General features: G+C 35.7%; 1 protein-coding gene across 3 annotated transcripts in view; it reads left to right on the forward strand.

Annotated features, from left to right (window-relative positions):
• The window catches only part of CPNE8 (copine 8), a 70,030-nt gene that overhangs the window by 35,031 nt on the left and 15,767 nt on the right, over positions 1-19,232 (forward strand). For 2 of the 3 annotated variants that reach the window (XM_059472734.1, XM_059472735.1), the window contains exons 10-15: positions 2,132-2,173; positions 8,118-8,193; positions 10,792-10,845; positions 13,939-14,000; positions 17,763-17,809; positions 18,450-18,631. In XM_059472734.1, coding sequence (XP_059328717.1) covers positions 2,132-2,173; positions 8,118-8,193; positions 10,792-10,845; positions 13,939-14,000; positions 17,763-17,809; positions 18,450-18,631 — 463 coding nt within the window. Of the gene's footprint in view, positions 1-2,131; positions 2,174-8,117; positions 8,194-10,791; positions 10,846-13,831; positions 14,001-17,762; positions 17,810-18,449; positions 18,632-19,232 lie in introns of those variants that run through there. The other variant, XR_009418511.1, reaches the window with a different exon arrangement.

Below are 19,232 nucleotides of genomic sequence, written 5' to 3' on the forward strand. Positions count from 1 at the left end.
CACATGGTAACACATAAAAACACAAACCCCAGAGGTCTCTTTCAGATAGTGATAGTTTTCACAGATAAAGTTTTGGTGCTCTGCATTCTGTGATAGATGTGAAAGATGGGAATAATGTCATTAGTAAAAATATGTCATGGTAAATGTTTATTCTGGTGTTGGGGACACTAAATATTCAGCTAGTGCATGCTTCTGACTGAACTCTGTCCACATTTTCATATGGAATGACCAGGATTTGCTTAATTTTTCTCAAACTATGCAATTATACAGTGTTTTCAGACATCACAGGAATGGCATTTCAGTACTTAGTGTCTAATGTGTCTTTGTTCTTTTTTTCTCCTAGTATGAGCTTTCAAAAAGCACTTACAGTTACTTTCTGCATAAAAGTTTTAAAACAGAGATACCCATCTCTAACCTTGATTATTTTTAAATGAAAGGGGTTTTTTAATATTAAACTAGGAAACCCATCCTCTAAACTGTGTCCTTTAAGGTAAAGGTTAAGTTTCAGTATGTGAAGATTGGAAAGGTCTTTTAATATCTTGCAAATCATGCAAAATAGATAAAAGTCAAGATCCGTAATTAATCCTTTAATATGAAATAAATTTCATATTAAAGAGAGGAGCTTTATTCAAGGATGAATTGCTCTTACTGCAGTTACCTGTCTGAAGATCCTTCTCAGGAATTTATCTTGATATTCTTAATAATTTATTTTGATCTGAGTTTTCTCACTGAGATGATTCTGCTATTTGGACACAGATTTGTTAGACTATTCAAAACTTAAATCCCACTAAACCTTACATAAATCTTAACTTAGTGGTGTGTTCTGTCTGTCATAACAGGTTTTGAAATGGAAGTAAAATAAATTGTCTAGGGAAAAAAATGTTGTGATATTGCCTTTTTTTGCTGAATTCCTCTGAAGGTGAAAGTAGTTTCCTTTGAACGTTGAAATACTTGGTAGGATAAGAGGTTTGGAGTTGTTTTTCACTTTGTTCTGCAGAACAACTTTCACTTTCATCCGTTTTCATTGTAAGGGAACTTAAATCCAACCTGAATTATGCAAGAGCTGTAAAATATAACAAATGGTGTGGTTAGGAGCCTTTAAATTTGAGTTGAAAAGAGGTACATGCAGACAAAGCAAGTCCTTCTTTTCGTATTTTGAAATAACATAAAAATATGAAAAACATCCAGGTGTGAATTGTTTGATATTATATTGTACATAATATCAGCTGTTGCTCAGCTTTATCTCCAAAGAGTCCCTTCTTAGTAAAGAAAATGAATCAATACTATTTGATTGTATGTAATTGGAAGAATAAGGAGCAGCTTCCATGGAAGCAAATGACAAAGTAATTGCTTAGATTCTTGTCCCCTCTATTAATAAGACTGCCCCAATGACTTCACTTCATGTGAAACTGTTCTGAAGAATAAAACTAAGTTACATTGTTGCTTAAAATATGGGAGGTGTTATTTTTCTATCCCATGTTCAGTTGATTTTAGGCCAAATCAACTGCTAGTGGTAGTTGAATTTGCTTACATATTTGCACTTTCTGTGGTAAAAGGAGATGAACAAAGCTGCCTAATATCTGTATCCTCATATATCTTTCCTCTTTCATCAAGGATGTTGATGATAATATGCTCTTTAATATTTGCATTTTAAGAAATCCACTCTTGAAGTATGTGAAATATGATTGATCTTTACTTGGAAAATATCTGGGTTTTCCTTTTTATCTGTTTCCCAGTCATCCCTGAAGCAAGGTTAGAGCTGCCCTCAAGGGTTCACTTTACTCATAAGGAAACAGTTCTTCAAAAATTTGATAATACTTTAAAGTTTAAAGAATCATTTATTTTAAAAACCACAGAAAATTCAGAGCATCAGCAAGTAAAAATATGTTGGTCAAACTTCCAATGCGTTTAATTGTTTCCTGAGTTTCCAGTGTATTTAGCTATTGATTTATGAAGAAGTGTTGTGTAACCTGACAGGCTATTTACTGCCCCATGAGAAATTACTGAAAAATTCTGGTTTTTGAGTTTGACTTAATTAATGCACCCCTATTTTATTAATCTTAAAGGCAATCTGGGTACATATTTAACATTTTAATAGGGTTGTGTTGTTGTTTTATTTTTTTTATTTTAGGACAATTAAAGTAGAAGTGTATGACTGGGATAGAGATGGAAGGTAAGACATCATTTCTGTAAAACTTAAGGGTTATTCCTGCATGTATCTACACATTGCAAAACATATAAATATTTAGTGTCCAGCATAATATTAGAGAAAGTTAGTTATTTGCCAATATTTAGAGGTACAGGTACTGGAAAAAACTCTTCTGTGGTACAGCTCTGTGTTTTGCAGTGGTGGTAAATGCTGATGCATTAGCCTATTTCAAACCTGCTGTGTGTATATTCATCCATGGAAGATGATAAAATGCCTGCAGTGGCTACTCATGGTGGCCTAAATATTGGAATATAGAAGACACCTATTCATTGCCTTAATTTCACATTGGGTCTGAATGTTCATTTCCACATCTGTCTTCATCAAAATGTTATTGTAAACTCTGGAGTTGGAAGACCTGAGTTTTGTATAACCCCCTTGAAAGAGGACAGTGGAATATATATGGAATTTCTGTTGCTAAATTCAGGAGGGATCTGTTGTTCTTAAGAGCTATGAACCCCAGTGTACTGGCTGTACATTTCTTTCTGAAGAAATGAGCCTACCATATTGCCTTTATTTTGACAGACAAGGTACAATTATCGTTTAACACAGTGGATTGATACCTCTTGTTATTTTAAAAATGTTTGAGCTTGTATCTTCATACTTTAAATAGAAACTGTATTCATAAGTCTTGGTACTAGAACTGAAATTTAATACAGTAATATATTTATTTCCATTTATCTTTAAGTTAGTCTGGCTTAATTATTTCCTATTAATCATAATTTATATTTTAAAATATATGGATATGCACTTGCCTTTTGATTTTTAAAACCATATTATTTATTCTACAGTAATGTCTCTAATACAACCAAAGCAGTTTGCTTCTAGTACTATAGATAATGATATTGTGCTTCTGTGGCAATGTCTTGTAATCATAGTAGGCTAATGTATCCTGTGCTACTGTTCATTAACTTGCTGACAAGATCCAAAAGCCTTTTCAGCTCTCTTGTGTTATAATTTTGTCTTTTTGGTTTTCCATCATGAATCCTGTTGATTTACAAGCATTCTTATCTCACATTTACCCTCTATGAATACCTGCCAGTGTAAATTCATCCTTCTTGATTAGATATTCATTGGAGAGAAATAACATATATACATAACATATTCTAGCAATTAAAACAAGTGTATTTAAATTTAAAAAGCCAGACTAGCAAAAAATCATTGCACCCCTATTAGAATTTCTATTAACATTCTTTTCTGAATGAGATTTGGCAAATCCTTAAAAATTTTATGTGTTTGTGTATAAACCACATTTTTTGAAAATAAGCTAGCAATGAAAAATTAAATCGTATTGCCACATTAATAAAAAACAAGGATTATATTTTATCAAGGTATCAAATCCCATGTGCTGTCTCACTTTATCCAAAATCTGTAAGATTTAAAGGAAAAGGAAGAAATCTGACAAATAACACTAAGTAACTGCCAGTCTGATTGAAATCTGGAACATACTGTGCATTTCAGACAATCATCAGCCTCTCCAGTCTCAAATAGTTTCAAATATTACCTGTGTTTCCTCACATCACAATCAGAATACCTATAAAGTTAATATCTAAAAAACAAAATGAAGGGATACCATTTACATGTTTTCCTTTTTATTCTAATGATATGATTTTTTGCTGCGTTTTGCTTTCTGTCTATTTTAAATTTAGAAGCACACAGAGCGCTGACATCTTTAATGTAAAATTCCTCTGAAAGGTGACATGGAACTCATCTTACATGACTTTAGACAATGCAAAAATCAGACAAGTAGATTGAACTAATCATTTAAGCTACTTCAGAGGCTTACAGGGGAAAATGGTCTGATTGAATCCATCCTACCTGGAATAAATTGCCAGCTGGTGGTGTCTATAAACCTACAGAGTGATCATAGCAAAACCTAAGTGCCCAGTTTAACTCTGACATTGCCAAGTATATCTGAAATTAATCCCATTCAAGAGTTACTCTAACAATTTTTTGTACAACTCTGCTGCTCCTCAGTTTATATTAATTTCCATCTGTGATGGACAGTTTTTATAAGCTGTTGTTACACCAGCTGGACACTTCACCACACTGGATCTTTTTGCTCCAGAGATGTGCAGACTGGGCAGGTCCAATCTTTGAAAGATTGCCTGCTCTCCAGATAGCAAAGCAAGTTATTCTGAATATTACAGGCTGTTCTGCAATCAGGAAGACAAAATTACAGCACATACACTTGATTTCTGAATCATGACTTGACTGGATTTTGACTTCCTGAGTCTTGACTGAGAAGTTTTTTTCCCTTTTCCCCATTCTGTGTTACCTGTGCTTTGGCAAATAGCACCATGGTGCTTTGGGTTGAGCTGCTTCCTTCATGTTCCTAAACTACATTGTTGAAGTAATTGAAATGTAATATCATGATCATATTGTTGTCATCAAATAGCTCTTATTTATTTTCAAATATTACACAAAGCTTCTTGACAAAAAGTAATGCATGCCCTTGGTAACATTAACACTATTAATTACTAAACATCCTTTGTGTCAAACCAGTTTTTGCATAAAAAATTTTGCATTAAGATTGTCAAAATATGAACAACTTGTTCTGATCCCTTTTATTGCTTCTAAGAGCTGTGACAAACCCCAAAATATTTAATGCTATAAGAAGTCACAAAATTTGGTTTTGTTACTGGGCCAGTTGTTTGACAGAGTCACATTTTTAGGTTTTTTTAATTGAGTGTCATTATATATGAAGCAGACAGATATAACAGAAGGAAAAAAAATAAGATACTGCACAACTTCACATTAGCAATACTATGATATTTTTAGTTCTCTCTAAAAAGTTTCTCATTTAATTTCAGAAAAAATATCACTTTGTATACATGTTGTGAAAGTCATTTCACAGTCTTGACATTTATGAACTGTTACATAGAAAAAGGGGGGGGTTTATAAAGGTGTAAATATTGTCATGCTAAGCTGGGGCCACAGAAGCATTCATCTGAGAATATCAATACTGCAGGAGAGATTTTGAATTTCAGATTCTAAGCTCTTCCACCTTATTTTTTGTCCTTCATCTTCCTTCTCCACCTAGGTAGTTGATTTTTACATTCTTGTGTTTTATCCTTATTCATTGACATGCTTCTGATTATGATTGTCCTTTCCTCTCTTTTTTTTTTCCTTTAGATAATAAAAAATTCAAAGTTTATACAATTTTTAAAATTATTTTCAGCACTTCAAAACACAGGGCTAAAAGTGGAAAACCTAGGGAGATGGGCTTTAAAATAATGTTGTGTGCTAAGACTCTCTTGTTCAGTGTTCTGATATGCCACTCATGGATGAAAATTTAGGAAAATTTGGTGTTGGGCAGGCAAGGAGAGTAAGTACTTTGGATTCTCAATCCAGAGACTAATAAGGAGATCCATTTGCTGAAGTGTGATGATTAATATTACAATATTTTCTTAATGACTTATACATCTGTCAAAGGCACATTTTGTCCAGCAGGCACTCAGCCATCAGTGCCAGTCTCGTGGTGGCATGTCCATCCCCCTGAGTGCCCAAAGCAAAGATCCTGGCTGATGCTCTTCCAAGTGCACAGGGCTCTCAGGCTGGTTATGTTTGCCCAAACCTTTGCAACATGATTCATCAGAGGAATCACATCTTTCTAGCTCATGTTTGGATATAGCCATAGGGAAAGGAGCTTTCCAATGTCTCTTGGAATTACAGCAGCAATTACTTTTGAGCAGTACAGATTCTTTTGCTCCCCAGGGACAGTCCTGTCTGGCATGGCTCATGTTTCCTGTTTGCTGCAGCATGTTTGTAGGTAGTCATTGAACTGTTGTTTGGATTTCTGCCTTAAATATAGAACCTGATTTGAAAATGAAAGGTTAGAACTGTTAGGAAAGGGAAAAGTTCTATTTTAAGCAATATATATTTTTCTCCAGTGCCATGGTTACCCAAGGTTAAATACAAATACACCTTGTGGATGCTTCCTCTATTCCCTGCTCAAATAGTCCTTGCAGTCTGGAGGGCATTTCAGCAGAGATATACCTCCAAAATACATTTCTTAAGAGACGTCTTTGTTTTGGAAGCAATTTGATGATCTCCCAGCTGAAAGGGGAGTGTTTCATGTGAGGTGGTCCCTTTTGAATCTGGGTAATGAGAAATATCTTTAACATAGAGTATTTCTCAAGCTTTCTTACAGTATGCTTTGCTTATCAGCATGAGGACTGAACCTCTTATTTCTTTGATTTACATATTTTGTGAATTCATGCTGATTTCAGAAAATGAGCTTTATATTTGAGGGGTTTTTTGTTTAATTTCATTATGAATAAAGCAAGAAAGAAATTTCATGTTGCTATGGATTGTTTCCATTTTTCATCTTGCAACATTCAGATTTATTTAAATTTGCTTTTAATATTTATAGCTTAATTAGAACTGTGCTGAATTTCTTAAAAAGAAGTTTTGCAAGTCACAAAGTCATAAAACTTTGCATTTCTATTGTAGTTTATCATTGGAGGGAAGGTAGAACAGTTAGCTTCATAGCTCACCAGATGTGGAGGCAGAGTGCAGAGGAAATGCAATGCCTTCTTAGGGCACAGCTGGAGCAGCACTGGGGAAAGTTCAGTTGGGCAGAGCAGAGAATGGAGCAGAACTTTTGGGACTTTTGGGAGCTCTGCACTTGGGGCTGAGCCCTGCAGCCCTTCCATCCCAGGTGCCTCTGAGGTACAAACCTGCAGCTCAGTCACATCTGGCAGCCCTGTGGGTGCTCCTGAGCCTGGGCACCTTCCCCAGGGTGCTTCCCCTGCCACATCCCCCTGTGGCACCGTGCTCACAGTGCTCCTGGGCAGTGTGCCAGCCCTGCTTATGCATTGGCAAAGCAGTTTTAAAACTTGAACGACAGCACAGGAGTGCCAAATGTATTCCTGGAGCGGGAATAGAGTTTAGAAAGGAGAAGTTTGATAACCTCTGCTTTGTTGTTAGGCTGAGATCTGCTTTCCAATAATACTATAAGCTGGGTAGCCTCAGTGGATTGCTTTTCTCTTCCCAGATGGGAAGACAGAGGAGCTGAAATAAGCTTTGGGTCCTCCTCTTACAATTTCAGTGTCATGTTACACAGATTGGGAGGGCTGCTCTGTTACAGTGTTCACAGGGGTCCGAGGATGAGGGAAGAGATGAGGATCTGACTCCATGTTTCAGAAGGCTTGATTTATTATTTTATTATATATTATATTAAACTATACTAAAAGAATAGAAGAAAAGATTTCATCAGAAGGCTAGCTAAGAATAGAAAAAGAAGGAATGAATAACAGAGGCTTCTGTCTCAGACAGAGTCTGAGCCAGCTGACTGTGATTGGCCATTAATTAGAAACAACCACATGAGACCAATCACAGATGCACCTGTTGCATTCCACAGCAGCAGATAATAATTTTTTACATTTTGTTCCTGAGGCCTCTCAGCTTCTCAGGAGGAAAAACCTAAGGAAAGGATTTTTCATAAAAGATGTCTGTGACACTGGTCTTTTCTGGTTTAAGTTACTTCTTTCCTGTTTTCAGTAACTCCCTTTCTGTCACATAGCCTCATACACAGTTCAGAGTCTCTAGTGCCAGTGGTCATCCACTGAGGAAATGGTGACAGTTTTTGGCAGCCTGCTCTGTTTTTTCAGGTTCTGTAAACTTACATTGGGGTCAGTCACTGATTTACAGCATAGTCCTCATAGAGCAGCTAAGTTAAGCAAAAGACATCAAAAAGATTTAAGCTTATCCTTTCTAACTTTAAATTTGCATTACACAAAACAGAAGGAATAATAAAGATTTTTAAGCAAATTATATCTGTTGCCATTATTTGTCTCTTGGGTGTCAGTTCATATTGGCTGTGTGTCTCTTTTGCATTAATAGTTAAAACACATGTTTAAATTCCTAAATATTGTGCATTTGATTTAAAATCTTATTTTTCAAACAGCCATGATTTCATTGGAGAATTCACAACAAGTTACAGAGAGTTGTCAAGAGGGCAGTCTCAGTTCAATGTTTATGAGGTAAGTATTACAAGTATTTACTCACTCTCAGGAAATAAATGAGAAAACAACAATGGACAACACTGAAAACAAAGGAAAGCTATTATTGCCACTAATGAGAAGGCATATGTATGGCTATAACCCTTTTTTTTTTTGCTTCTGTAGGATGTGCAGGTCTTTGGTATTCCTTAAGGTATCCTTTAATTGGTCTCAGACTGCTGCCATTAAACTTCAGTATTTTCATAGTCCTAATATAGGTAACAGCAAATATAATGGTTTAGGTGAACACTAAAGAAGGCAGGGAAGGAGGGTGCTCCAATTATGTGCTGCACTTTTATTTTGAAGATGAGCAAAGGTGCTGCTGTGCAGAGCAGGACCAAGATAACTGAAAGCCATGGCTTTTGTCTCAGTTAGATCCAAAATCAGCCCCAGAGTTACAGCAAGTTATAGCAGTTTCCTGTGAATAGTGTCATAACACAGATTACTGTGTGCAGTGAAAATGTCCTCTCCTGTTGTATCACCGACACAAATCCTACCCTACCAGGAGTATTCTGTCATAACATCTGAAGTAATTTTTCAGTTTCTTAAATATGGTGTCAGTGTCATACTCCCAGGGACAGCATACATTTCCTAAACAGCTCATGTCTGCAATCCTCCATACTTGGGTACTGCTTCTTCTGGGTTAGTCTGTGCAGTATCAGAGCACAAGATACTGGGCAAATTCTCTTTTAAACATTTTGCTTTTACAAACTAACCCAAGGCAGGTAGAGAAGTTTGAGTGAGTGTCCCATATTTAAAGATGAGGAACTTTGCTAGAACCACCTCTTTGCAATTGAGCTTTTTTTAATAGGTTCAATATAAATCATGTAGCTTTCTAGGTTCCTGCTGGGATGTAAAATTTTCAGAGGCTAAAAAATGTTGTTTAATTGCTAAAGTTATCTGAAATTTGAAAAAGAACCCCATGTAAATATTATAATCATTATAGTACTGTGAATTATAGGAGAGAAACAAGCTGTCATTTAATTCATCTTTGCTTCCAAGTATATGCCTTGTTTCCCATGATATTTCACTCCAAGCTTTAGTGCAGTTTCTTGCAATTCCTGAGAAGCCAATTGCCAAGTTACCTGAAGCAGAAAGTTCAAATGAATCTTCTCTTTGGCATTTAATGACTGCTGGCAAGCAATATGCTGCTAATTCAGGCCTGACCATGGAATTCTGGAGAGCAGTGAATGCACTGCCACAGGGCAGACAGGCAGCCTGTTACCTTCATCTTCCTCTTCTGGGCAGATGTCAGCAGGAGTCACTTTCTGGCTAAAATTTTGGTTCCACAAGAATTGCTGCATTGTTTAATTGCCACCATTACACAGGCTTAGTCTATTGCTCATCAGACACTGTTAAATGGAGGGGCAGGAGCTACTTGGGATTTTTTAAGTGTTAATGGGTGTATATGTGTGTAAAGGAGTAAAAGCTTGGCAGAATATTTACTGTATAACACCAGTGTGGCATACTGGGGGAACAGGGACTCACTTGTTGAACATGTTTTGGGGAGACTTCAAATCATCGTTGTCTCCTTCTGCCTTACATTTCACTGCTGTTCTGTGTTGTGCAAGGAATAGGATCTTTAAATGTAATCTCATTTTGGTTGGGGGAGAAAATCTTTAGAAGACAAGCATTACTAGTTTGCCCATTTTCAGGCAAAATTCTTTAAATATTTTATACCAGATAAGTGACTAACATTTCAATTGGGAATGTTTTCATTCCTTATCATGTGCAGAACATCTGTGAGTAGTTTACAGTAAAACTTGGCAGCAAGCCATAAGGCATTGAATTTCCTAGATATGTAGGAGGTGGCTGAATGACCTAATTAACAAAATAATGTTTTGCTTCCGATTCCATGTGCATTTCTGGAAAAGCAGCAGTACATTTTCATGTGTATTTAACAAAATTAACTGAGACTTGCTTTTTGTAGGTATTCAGGAGGGGAAGAAAATTATTGGTGGCTACAGTGAGGAATTTTATGTCCATAGGTTCCAGACATTCAAGAAAATGTTTAATGCTTTGTGGTCCAGCTCCATGAAGAATCTTGGGTATGGGGAGTGCACTAAAGCCCCCCAAACTCCTGTATGCCAGTCAGGTGGTGATATTGAACATTTTCATGAAATTACCTATTTCAGGAAACTTGATCTTCCTGTCAGCAGATCCTGTATTGCACCAAGTACAGAAAGTGGGAGTAGAACAACTCAGGTGTTTCTCAGGTGCTGTGAGGAGCAGATGGAAAAAGATTGACTGGATTGTGGAGAGATGCATTGTGAGGTGACAAAGTAGTGACACCATACACTGAAACACGTGATCAGGAATGCAGAAAAATGCAGAATTTTGGGAAAATTCAAAGAGTGTTTCACTGAGCTCTCAGATATAATGAACCTTCTCACCTCTGTTGCCCCCATCCCTTATTTGTCTAATATGAGTACCAGCACTGGCTCCCTGTCAAGTACCATGAAGATAAATTTGCTGGTTTCCAGCATGCACTGAAAATAGAGTACTTTCTGCATTGAAAATACCTTACACTTATCTTCATATTGGATCATACTGCTTTAATGCTTGTATCTGTGTTTCTAGGTAATAAATCCAAAGAAAAAAGGAAAAAAGAAAAAGTATGTTAATTCTGGAACAGTAAGTAAATGTATTTTATGTTACTGGATGTTTTTCTTCTTGCTTCAAAGAGAGTGTAGTTGACTTGTAATTGAACAGGATTAGAATAGAACTTTCTGTCAAGGGCACAATAAACTATTCACTTTTACACAGCATTTTATTTTCAGATGATTTTAATTTGAAGGGTTTGATAAAAAAATTGTCCAAATGTGCTGTCAAGTCGCCAGTGGTTTTCAAAATAAGTTCTACAAAAATTTCAGTTAAACAATTGAAACCATTGGACTGAAAACACTTTTTAATTTTTGTCTGAAACATACCTGCACTTTTACAAATAAATTTTCTTTTAAAATGTATCTGCTCAGTTAGCATTGTTAAAAGCTAGTATGCTTATCATGGCAAAATCAAACAGAGTCAACAATTTTTATTACCTAGGGGTGTTTGTAAATTTATTTTGAAAGATCTGTTAGTATTGTTTGGAATGAGAATTTCTCTTGTTTGATTTGCATTCCATGTTCTGTTCTCATGTTTATGAACCATTTGGTAGCAATGCAATTATTTCCATTCAGCACTTGCTCCGCTTTGATGTCCTGGCATCCATGATGTTCACACCATCATTTACAAAAAAGTGAAGATAAATTTTGAGGATTGGTATATTGGAAAACCTAATCAGTTACGAGAGATGTTTTTTGTAAACACATCCACCATGTGGGTTTTTTCCACATGAACAGTTCCACTCTTGAGTAGGGCTCAGTAGGGCTATTTTCATGCTGAAAAGTAGCCTTGAAGGAATGTTTTGACATTCTCACATTCTTGTCTAAGTCTGTTTACCAGTGAGAAAATCAACACTTCTTCTTCTACCTTTGCTTTAAATTATGAAAAATTGGCAAAAGCAGCTTGCCTGCTAAAAATTACCATGCAATATCTAATTATTAGGTAATTTGTTCTTTGCTAACATATTTCTCTTACTAAAATGTATCATGTTAAAATCAAGTTGCAAGTCTATTGTCTTGAACTAGTGAGTGAGAAATTGATGTTAAGTGGTTGTTTTCAACCAGTGCTAAATTTTAGGTATGAAATCTGGCATAGGGTACAGAAGGGTAAAAAAATGTATTTTCACATTCAATTTTCATGTTAATTTTGGGTTAAAATACTTTAACATCTTCACAAGTATCTGTCTTCATTTGAAAAAACATTTTACTCATATTTGTACAGACAAAATGAACTGTGTCTTGTTCTTTACTTCCAACTACGTCAAAATTTCCAATAAACAGTTAGCAATTTTCTTTCCTTTTTCCTTCTTTACCTTTTCTTTTCTTTTTCCTTCTCTTCTGTTGGTTTTGTAATTTATTTTTTTATATCAAGTCATCTCTGTCCCCATTTGCCCTTACTTCTAGTAGTCCTTCAGGCTTCCCTTCTGCTTCTCCACATGGTCACTTTCTTATGTGTTTGCCTGCAGTTTTGTTTTTCTTGTCCTCATCATTTACCCAAGATATTCTTCATCCCACAAACTTTTAAATTTTCAAGCCAGGCATAGGCTTGAAAGACCATAATTTTCATTAATAGGAGGTAGAATTCTGGAGAACTTAGAGTGAGTATAAATAATTGACTGTTATCTCACTACTGCCTTTAAGGACTATGTACATACAGTGCATATCTCAATTTATTATTGCTTAACGGGTCATTTTGAATTCATGCAATCAAATTACATACTAGGCAGAAGTGTTTCATAATTCATGGTTAGTTTTAAACAAAGCCTAATAGAGAAATAAAAATTTCCCTGCATAAAACTTGAAGCATTAGTAGTCATTGACTATATGTAAGTAAGTACTGCAGCCACTTTGGGAGTTGTTTGTTTCCATTTTTTGACTTTTAAAATCAGATGCAGTGAACATATTTGCTTAAATTAATTAGGAAGAAGAGAATCAGCTGTAAGAGCAGATCAACCAATAATATTACTGTGTCCAGTGGGAAAATGCATAGAAATTTTGGTCTTTTTTGCAAGGCTATGCTACTAATAGCCTGGTAGAACATTGTTATGGTCTTCTGTTCTCAGCTAGAAGGGCAGTTTGTGATTTTAAGCTTAGCTGATCACTCAGTCACACAGAACTGTGACAAAGGAAGTTGGATGGAAGACAGAATTACTACATGTAATCTCATTCTGAGTCTAAGTTTACAACATAGGAGTATTTTCAATTTTTATATTTTGCTTCAAGTGGACACAAAATTTTGTGATAGATTTCCATTCCCTTTTTATTCCTTGTATCTTTATTCATGGATTTGCTGAATAGTTACTTAACCAGTTTTCACTGCCTGCTTGCTGCACATATATGAAAGAATTCGTGTAAATAAAATTAAAATTTTAATTCTTTGCTTCATAAATATTGCACAATATATGAAAATCTTGAATGCTGGATCTTTTCCACTTGAGCTTATACCTCTGTGACTCAATTGCTGAAAATGCCCATAACACCTTTAGATTACTTTGTGTTTTGGATCTCTGTCATTTCTGAATGATAAAATCTGGGACTGCTGAAATTTCTTACCAGTGCATTTTTATATATATACAGATATATGTGTATACATATACATAAATACATATATACATTTATATACTACTTTTAAAAAATTTATGTATTTCCTATATGTGTATACTTTACTAGATTTTTGCAGTCTAGGCTTGCATCAATACTCAATATGACCTTTAATGTGAGATGAGTAATTACATAAATTGTAATTGAGTTCTTTCAACAGTGTTGAAGTGCTCATGGTACAGATGCATTATCATATACCCTGTAATATTCAGATGTAGGTGTAGTACACAGAAATCAGATAACATGTATATGGTAACCTGCTCTGGAATACAATCTTCTGCCCCTTACCTTCTCCTTAAATAAAAAAAAAAAGAAGGCAATTATAGACTTCTCAACCTGTCTCTTCCCTTTCAAGAGCTGCCTGCTGAAATTATTTAATATCTTTTTTAATCTTTTTTTTTCCCTTAATACTGTAGGAAATTACATCCTAAGGACAGAGCTCGAAAAACATTGTGCTTATGTCTCTGCTTGTTCCGCTGGGAAACACACAATTCATGTCTGACTCTCTTTTATTTGCTTTCAGGTAACATTGCTTTCCTTCCTAATTGAAACAGAAGTTTCATTCCTTGACTATATTAAAGGCGGGTATGTGATTAGCAACAAACCTTTCTTGTTTTCACCATTTGTTCATGGCTCTCAGTAGCATCTGTAAGGAGCTGGATTATTTCCTCATTTAGGGGCTGTACTTTCCTACATAAAGCATGCAGATAGTTACTAAGTTAAGTTATGGGACTTTGCTCATACTGTTGGAATTCGACTTGATACTAAAACACTGAGAAAGAGTAACTTCTGACCAGCCAGAGAAAATTTGATTAAACAAAAGGGAATTATCTATATATATTAAGTTATTTAAATGCTGCCTATTTCTTCCAATTATACTGAGATTTGGTGTATTTAATATTGGCATTTATTTAGACCTTTTCCCCTTCAAAGGCATTTTTTTCGATAGTAATTAAAATTTTTAACGTGTTGGATTTCTCATTTATCATCATTTTTTCTAAAGAGAAGTAGAGACAGAAGTGTCAAATGTCTTACCCTAGAATGTGCCTGGAAATGGTACCAAATCTGAAAAATGCCTGGCTCTTAACATCCCTGCCAGAACACTATACTTCTCTACAATAATGGAAATTTGTTATGCATTCCTAGGCATTTATTTTTGGATTTTTGAGGCATAAAGTCTGCATATGCATTCCACATGGTTTTAAGAGCATTGATTACCTGTGAAGAAACAAGTTCTATTTTTTGGAGTTTTTTTTTAAGTCTTCAACCAGAGTTCAGTGGAAATAAAAGTCTGTGCTGTGTTTTGACAGTACTATATGGGGCTTTGGTCCCAGCAGTGGCAGTCCTACATTCCTGCTGGGGACTTGGGCAGAGGCTGAAAACGGCCATCCATCCATGTTCACCCGAAATTTCTATTGATTGAAGTCTGTGTATGCACAAATGCATGGAGAAAGAGTCTTGCCTCTAGTGGAGCTGTTTCCTTTGAAGTGTGCTGTACAAATATGCCATGACCATCCTATTCCCCATTCATTCAAAATTCATCTCTACAGAAGGAGCAGGTATAAGGAACTGAGGAGTTGAGGTTTGTGTCTGAATTTGAAAAGAAAATTTCATAGGGGCTGCTTATGTAATCTTTCCAGGGTGGTCTGTCCCATTCCTCACTGAGATGTTACAATACAAGTATATCCCATTAACTGCAAGTCAGAGAAAACTTGTGATATTAATAAATTCCACTTAAACATTTTTTCTGCTCTTTTAACAAAAGAGCAATATCATTCAGTAGAATGCTCTGTGTTTAAAAGTATGAGCAGTGATACTTATTTAATTATTTTATATAGAATCTTTTTGAGTGATTCATACAATTATTTCTATGTACCTGCCAGTGAAAACTGTAGAAGTACTTGTGTAGAATCTTACCTTTCTTTCTGCAACATATGCAGTTACATAAACATGACATGAGGCTCATGTCAGGACGCTCAGACTCAGTTATTTTCTAGGCTTTTCCCTTCCTTTGTTTGTCTCATTTAATATGACTTCATATCAGTTAAAGTCCAGTTGACAAATATTTGAAGGAAGGGGAAAGAGAAGATTTTGTCATTAATCAGTCTGTTTTCCCATCATGTCCTCCAAAACTGGGGTTTTTTCAAGTTCCCTGTTTTTCTTCCATTTAGATAGGCAGGAGGTAGAAAGCACTGATTCTGCCATGGGCACAATTGCTTATTTGCTCTTCCATAAATGGGTGCTAATAAAATACTTCACGTTCAAAACTTTCATTGTAATTTGAGGTGTTTAGAATTAATGGAGATATCATGGAAATCTTTACAGTTTTAACAAATTATAATTACAGTATTTATTCATGGGGTTTTTTTATGTATTTATGTTTTGAGTCTGCATCTGTTTAATTGGGATATTCCATTACCAGTATCACCTATATAGACTGTTGTTTTCTTAAAGAAGTTTGGAGAATGAAACAGAGGTTTGTCCATAAACTCAGATTTCATTTTACTCCATAAGACTGGATTTTATAGCAGTATGGCAGAAAAGAGGAGGATGTCTCTTTTGCATCTGAATATTACATCAAATAACACCTCCTTAATAGCTGACTTTTCTTTACATCTTGATACTTAATCAAAATTTTGCCACACTGACCTACCCACATGTTGTGCTAAAAATAATGTATATTTCAAAATCACATTTCTCCTGCTGCTTAACACAGCCCCCAGTTAGTAACATATTCCTGTCAAAACCCCTCCAAATATATTAATAAGTTCAACAATGTAAGGGATACAGTCTTGTAAAGGAATGCAATTGAATTTACAGGAATGTCTGTCAAACCTAGTTTAGTGTCTACTCTTTTTTTGTGTATGGGACAAAGACAAAAGCTCCAAGACTTTGTGGACAGAAAAGATATTTCTGGCAAATGTTTCTAGCTGGTTTGCCTTATTGGAAAAGGTAGTGAGCTAGTTATTTGTAAATCCGTAAAATTCAGGGACTGAATCCTTTTGCAACTGAAATATCTGGTCATCTCTTCTATCCCAGATTAGTGGAAGATAAGAGGAAATGTTTTCCTCCATCATGTTAAAAGCCTTACCTTCATCCAGGTCTTTAGAAATGAGCATCCATACATTTTTTGGATTCAAAAGGATTTGGTCACATATTTTTAACTGAACTGCATTGAATCATTGATGGTCAAAAGGGGAATTCAGATCTACTTTCCTGACAGCTGTTTTAATCCAGGCAGCACACTCTCCACTGTAATGGGAGGCATATTTGCTGTTCACAGGAGGCCTGGCATGAGAAACTTACAAAGCAAGGGCTGCCATAGCTAAGTATTTTAGCTTGGCCATGTGTTTCTTGTATCCTTGGCGACTATCAAGGAGTAATAAAACCATGTAAGAGGGAGATCTTGAAGAGACTTTATCGGGAAAATCTTCTGTATGTTGTTACAGCATTTGGCTCAACAAGCATCTGCAAAGGGGAAATTATAAGTGGCACTGGGGGTTTGGATGCCATGGAGAGGATGCAGCCTCTTAGAATTAGTTACTCTGACAGCTCTGTTGTACAGTTCTGTGCAGTAAGTGGTCCTCAAACCTTCCACTGCTCCCCCCTGCTGACAGACCAGCTGGTTGTCATTCTGACGCCACAGGGAATCCACGATTCCTTCCAATGTACTGCTTAAAAAACCGTAATCAAACCTAGTCAAAAACCACATTCAGACTTAATTTGTTGCCTTATGTGTGTCAGTACTGATGGAACTCATATTAAAAGATGACGGGTTTCACTTTGCTCTCGCTGTGAGGTGAGGATTACTGTTCCTTTAAAGATACTTTCTTCATTTCTTGTGGTGTATAGGAGGATAGGGTAAAATCACCTGTCACTTTCAAGTAGATCATGTATTTCTATGCCAACTAAATTATGGCAAAGTAGTAGTGATCTGTGCAGCACTGAATCCATAAGGCACATTGCTCTGTTTTGGTATTCCACCTCAGCGGAGAGAACATCTTGCATGACCAGGGTTAAAATGTGTCCATGGGAAAATCAGTATTACTGCTAAAAGGAATTAATAATATTTATGGAAGTAAAATTCTTACTAATTATTTATTTAGGATTTTTAATAAACAATGAGAAAAAGAATGATGGAGTCAAGTAACTGTTTTCAGTGTGTTAATAAGTTAGTGTTGTGTAGCCCTTGGCCTGAACCTTATATAAGAGTATTTTCAGTGTTTATTTCCTCTATTAGAAAGTCAGTGTCCTACAGTCTGTCCACAAATGATGTTACCATCTCTTGTTTATTTGTCTCCATAGCAGTACTACTATTAATAAGATTTGTGTTTGCTTTTTCTGCAGAACCCAAATCAATTTCACAGTTGCCATTGATTTCACAGCCTCCAATGGTAAGAATAAAAATAAACATCTTATTTGTGTGTGTTTGTGCTGTGCTCAGTTCTAAGTGCACATATGTGTGTGTTTGTAACAGTATTCAGCTGACACCACCTGGACTCAGGATTCCATTTGGCCAAGCAACAGATGAGAGGCCAATTCCTGTCTAGGAAAGCAGGACAAACAGAACAGATAAAAGTTGGAAAAGCTACATGTAAAATTTAATAGCCAGAGGCCATTTGCAAATATGTGTAGCTTTTGATCAGTATTATTGTTTGGTTTTTGGAACTGCTGGGAGAAACCTTAGAAGAACACACTGAAAAGGGCCAAATAGTTCCAGGGAGAGTGAGACTGAAGTGGGGCTGAGATAAGTTGTGATCCTCCTCCAAAGCTGCTTTCAGAATGTCGTAGTGCTTTTGTAAATTTTGTCTTAAAAGTGTATAAATTGCACAAATCTACAAGTTTCTTGCTGCCCTTTCAATGCTGAAATGCAACTACTTCTGATGAAATGTATTTAGAACTACTAAAAATATACTACTTTTAAGATTTATTTGGAACACTGTATTTTTACCTGATACAACTTCTGTTTAAGAGAGAAAATTCAAGTAATGAAGTGATTTAATTTTAAAGTAAATCTGATCCTTGCTTCAACAGGTAACCCTTTACAGCCAACTTCACTGCACTACATGAATCCCTATCAGCTGAATGCCTATGGCATGGCACTGAGAGCTGTTGGTGAAATAATTCAGGACTATGATAGTGATAAAATGTTCCCAGCTCTAGGATTTGGAGCTAGACTTCCTCCAGATGGAAGAGTATCACATGAATTTGCACTGGTAAGTAAATAAACATATACTTTTTTGGGAGCTAAGATTGTAGTCTTAAGCAGTTACTGGACAAGTAAAGAACAGAGAATGTGCTACATCTTTTGTGCTTACTCTAAATAGTTGTTTCAAAACTTTTCATCGTACTGAAGTTACTTCAGTTGAAGTTATGGAGAGAAATCTGGAGTCAAGAAGTCCCTGTAGGCCAAAAATCGTAATAAAGAAAAGTAATAATCTTTAACCTCAGCTGTAGCAGCTTGAGAAACAGATGCTTTAAAGACTTCAGACCGAAGCTAATATCTCTAAAGAAGCAAACAAATCATGTTCCTAGATAAAATTTCATTATTATTCTTACTATTCTGTCTCATTTTCTGGGATCTCTGTCTTTACAGGCTGCTAGTTCAGAGACATAGGGATATCTAAGTGGACTAAAAGATGAGTTGATAAGAATAAATCTGAGATTCCTCCATGAATCAGTTCAATTTCCAACCTAAAATCTACCAGGATTTGCCAGAAGGGTGATGCTTGTGATTGGTGTTGGTTTATCTACTTGCTTATTTTGAGGTTTTTGTTCTTCTCAGGCTAGGATAAATGTGTAAGAATTATAGCAAAT

The sequence above is a fragment of the Ammospiza nelsoni genome, chromosome 5 (assembly GCF_027579445.1).
Source record: "Ammospiza nelsoni isolate bAmmNel1 chromosome 5, bAmmNel1.pri, whole genome shotgun sequence".
Classification (NCBI taxonomy): Eukaryota; Metazoa; Chordata; class Aves; order Passeriformes; family Passerellidae; genus Ammospiza; species Ammospiza nelsoni.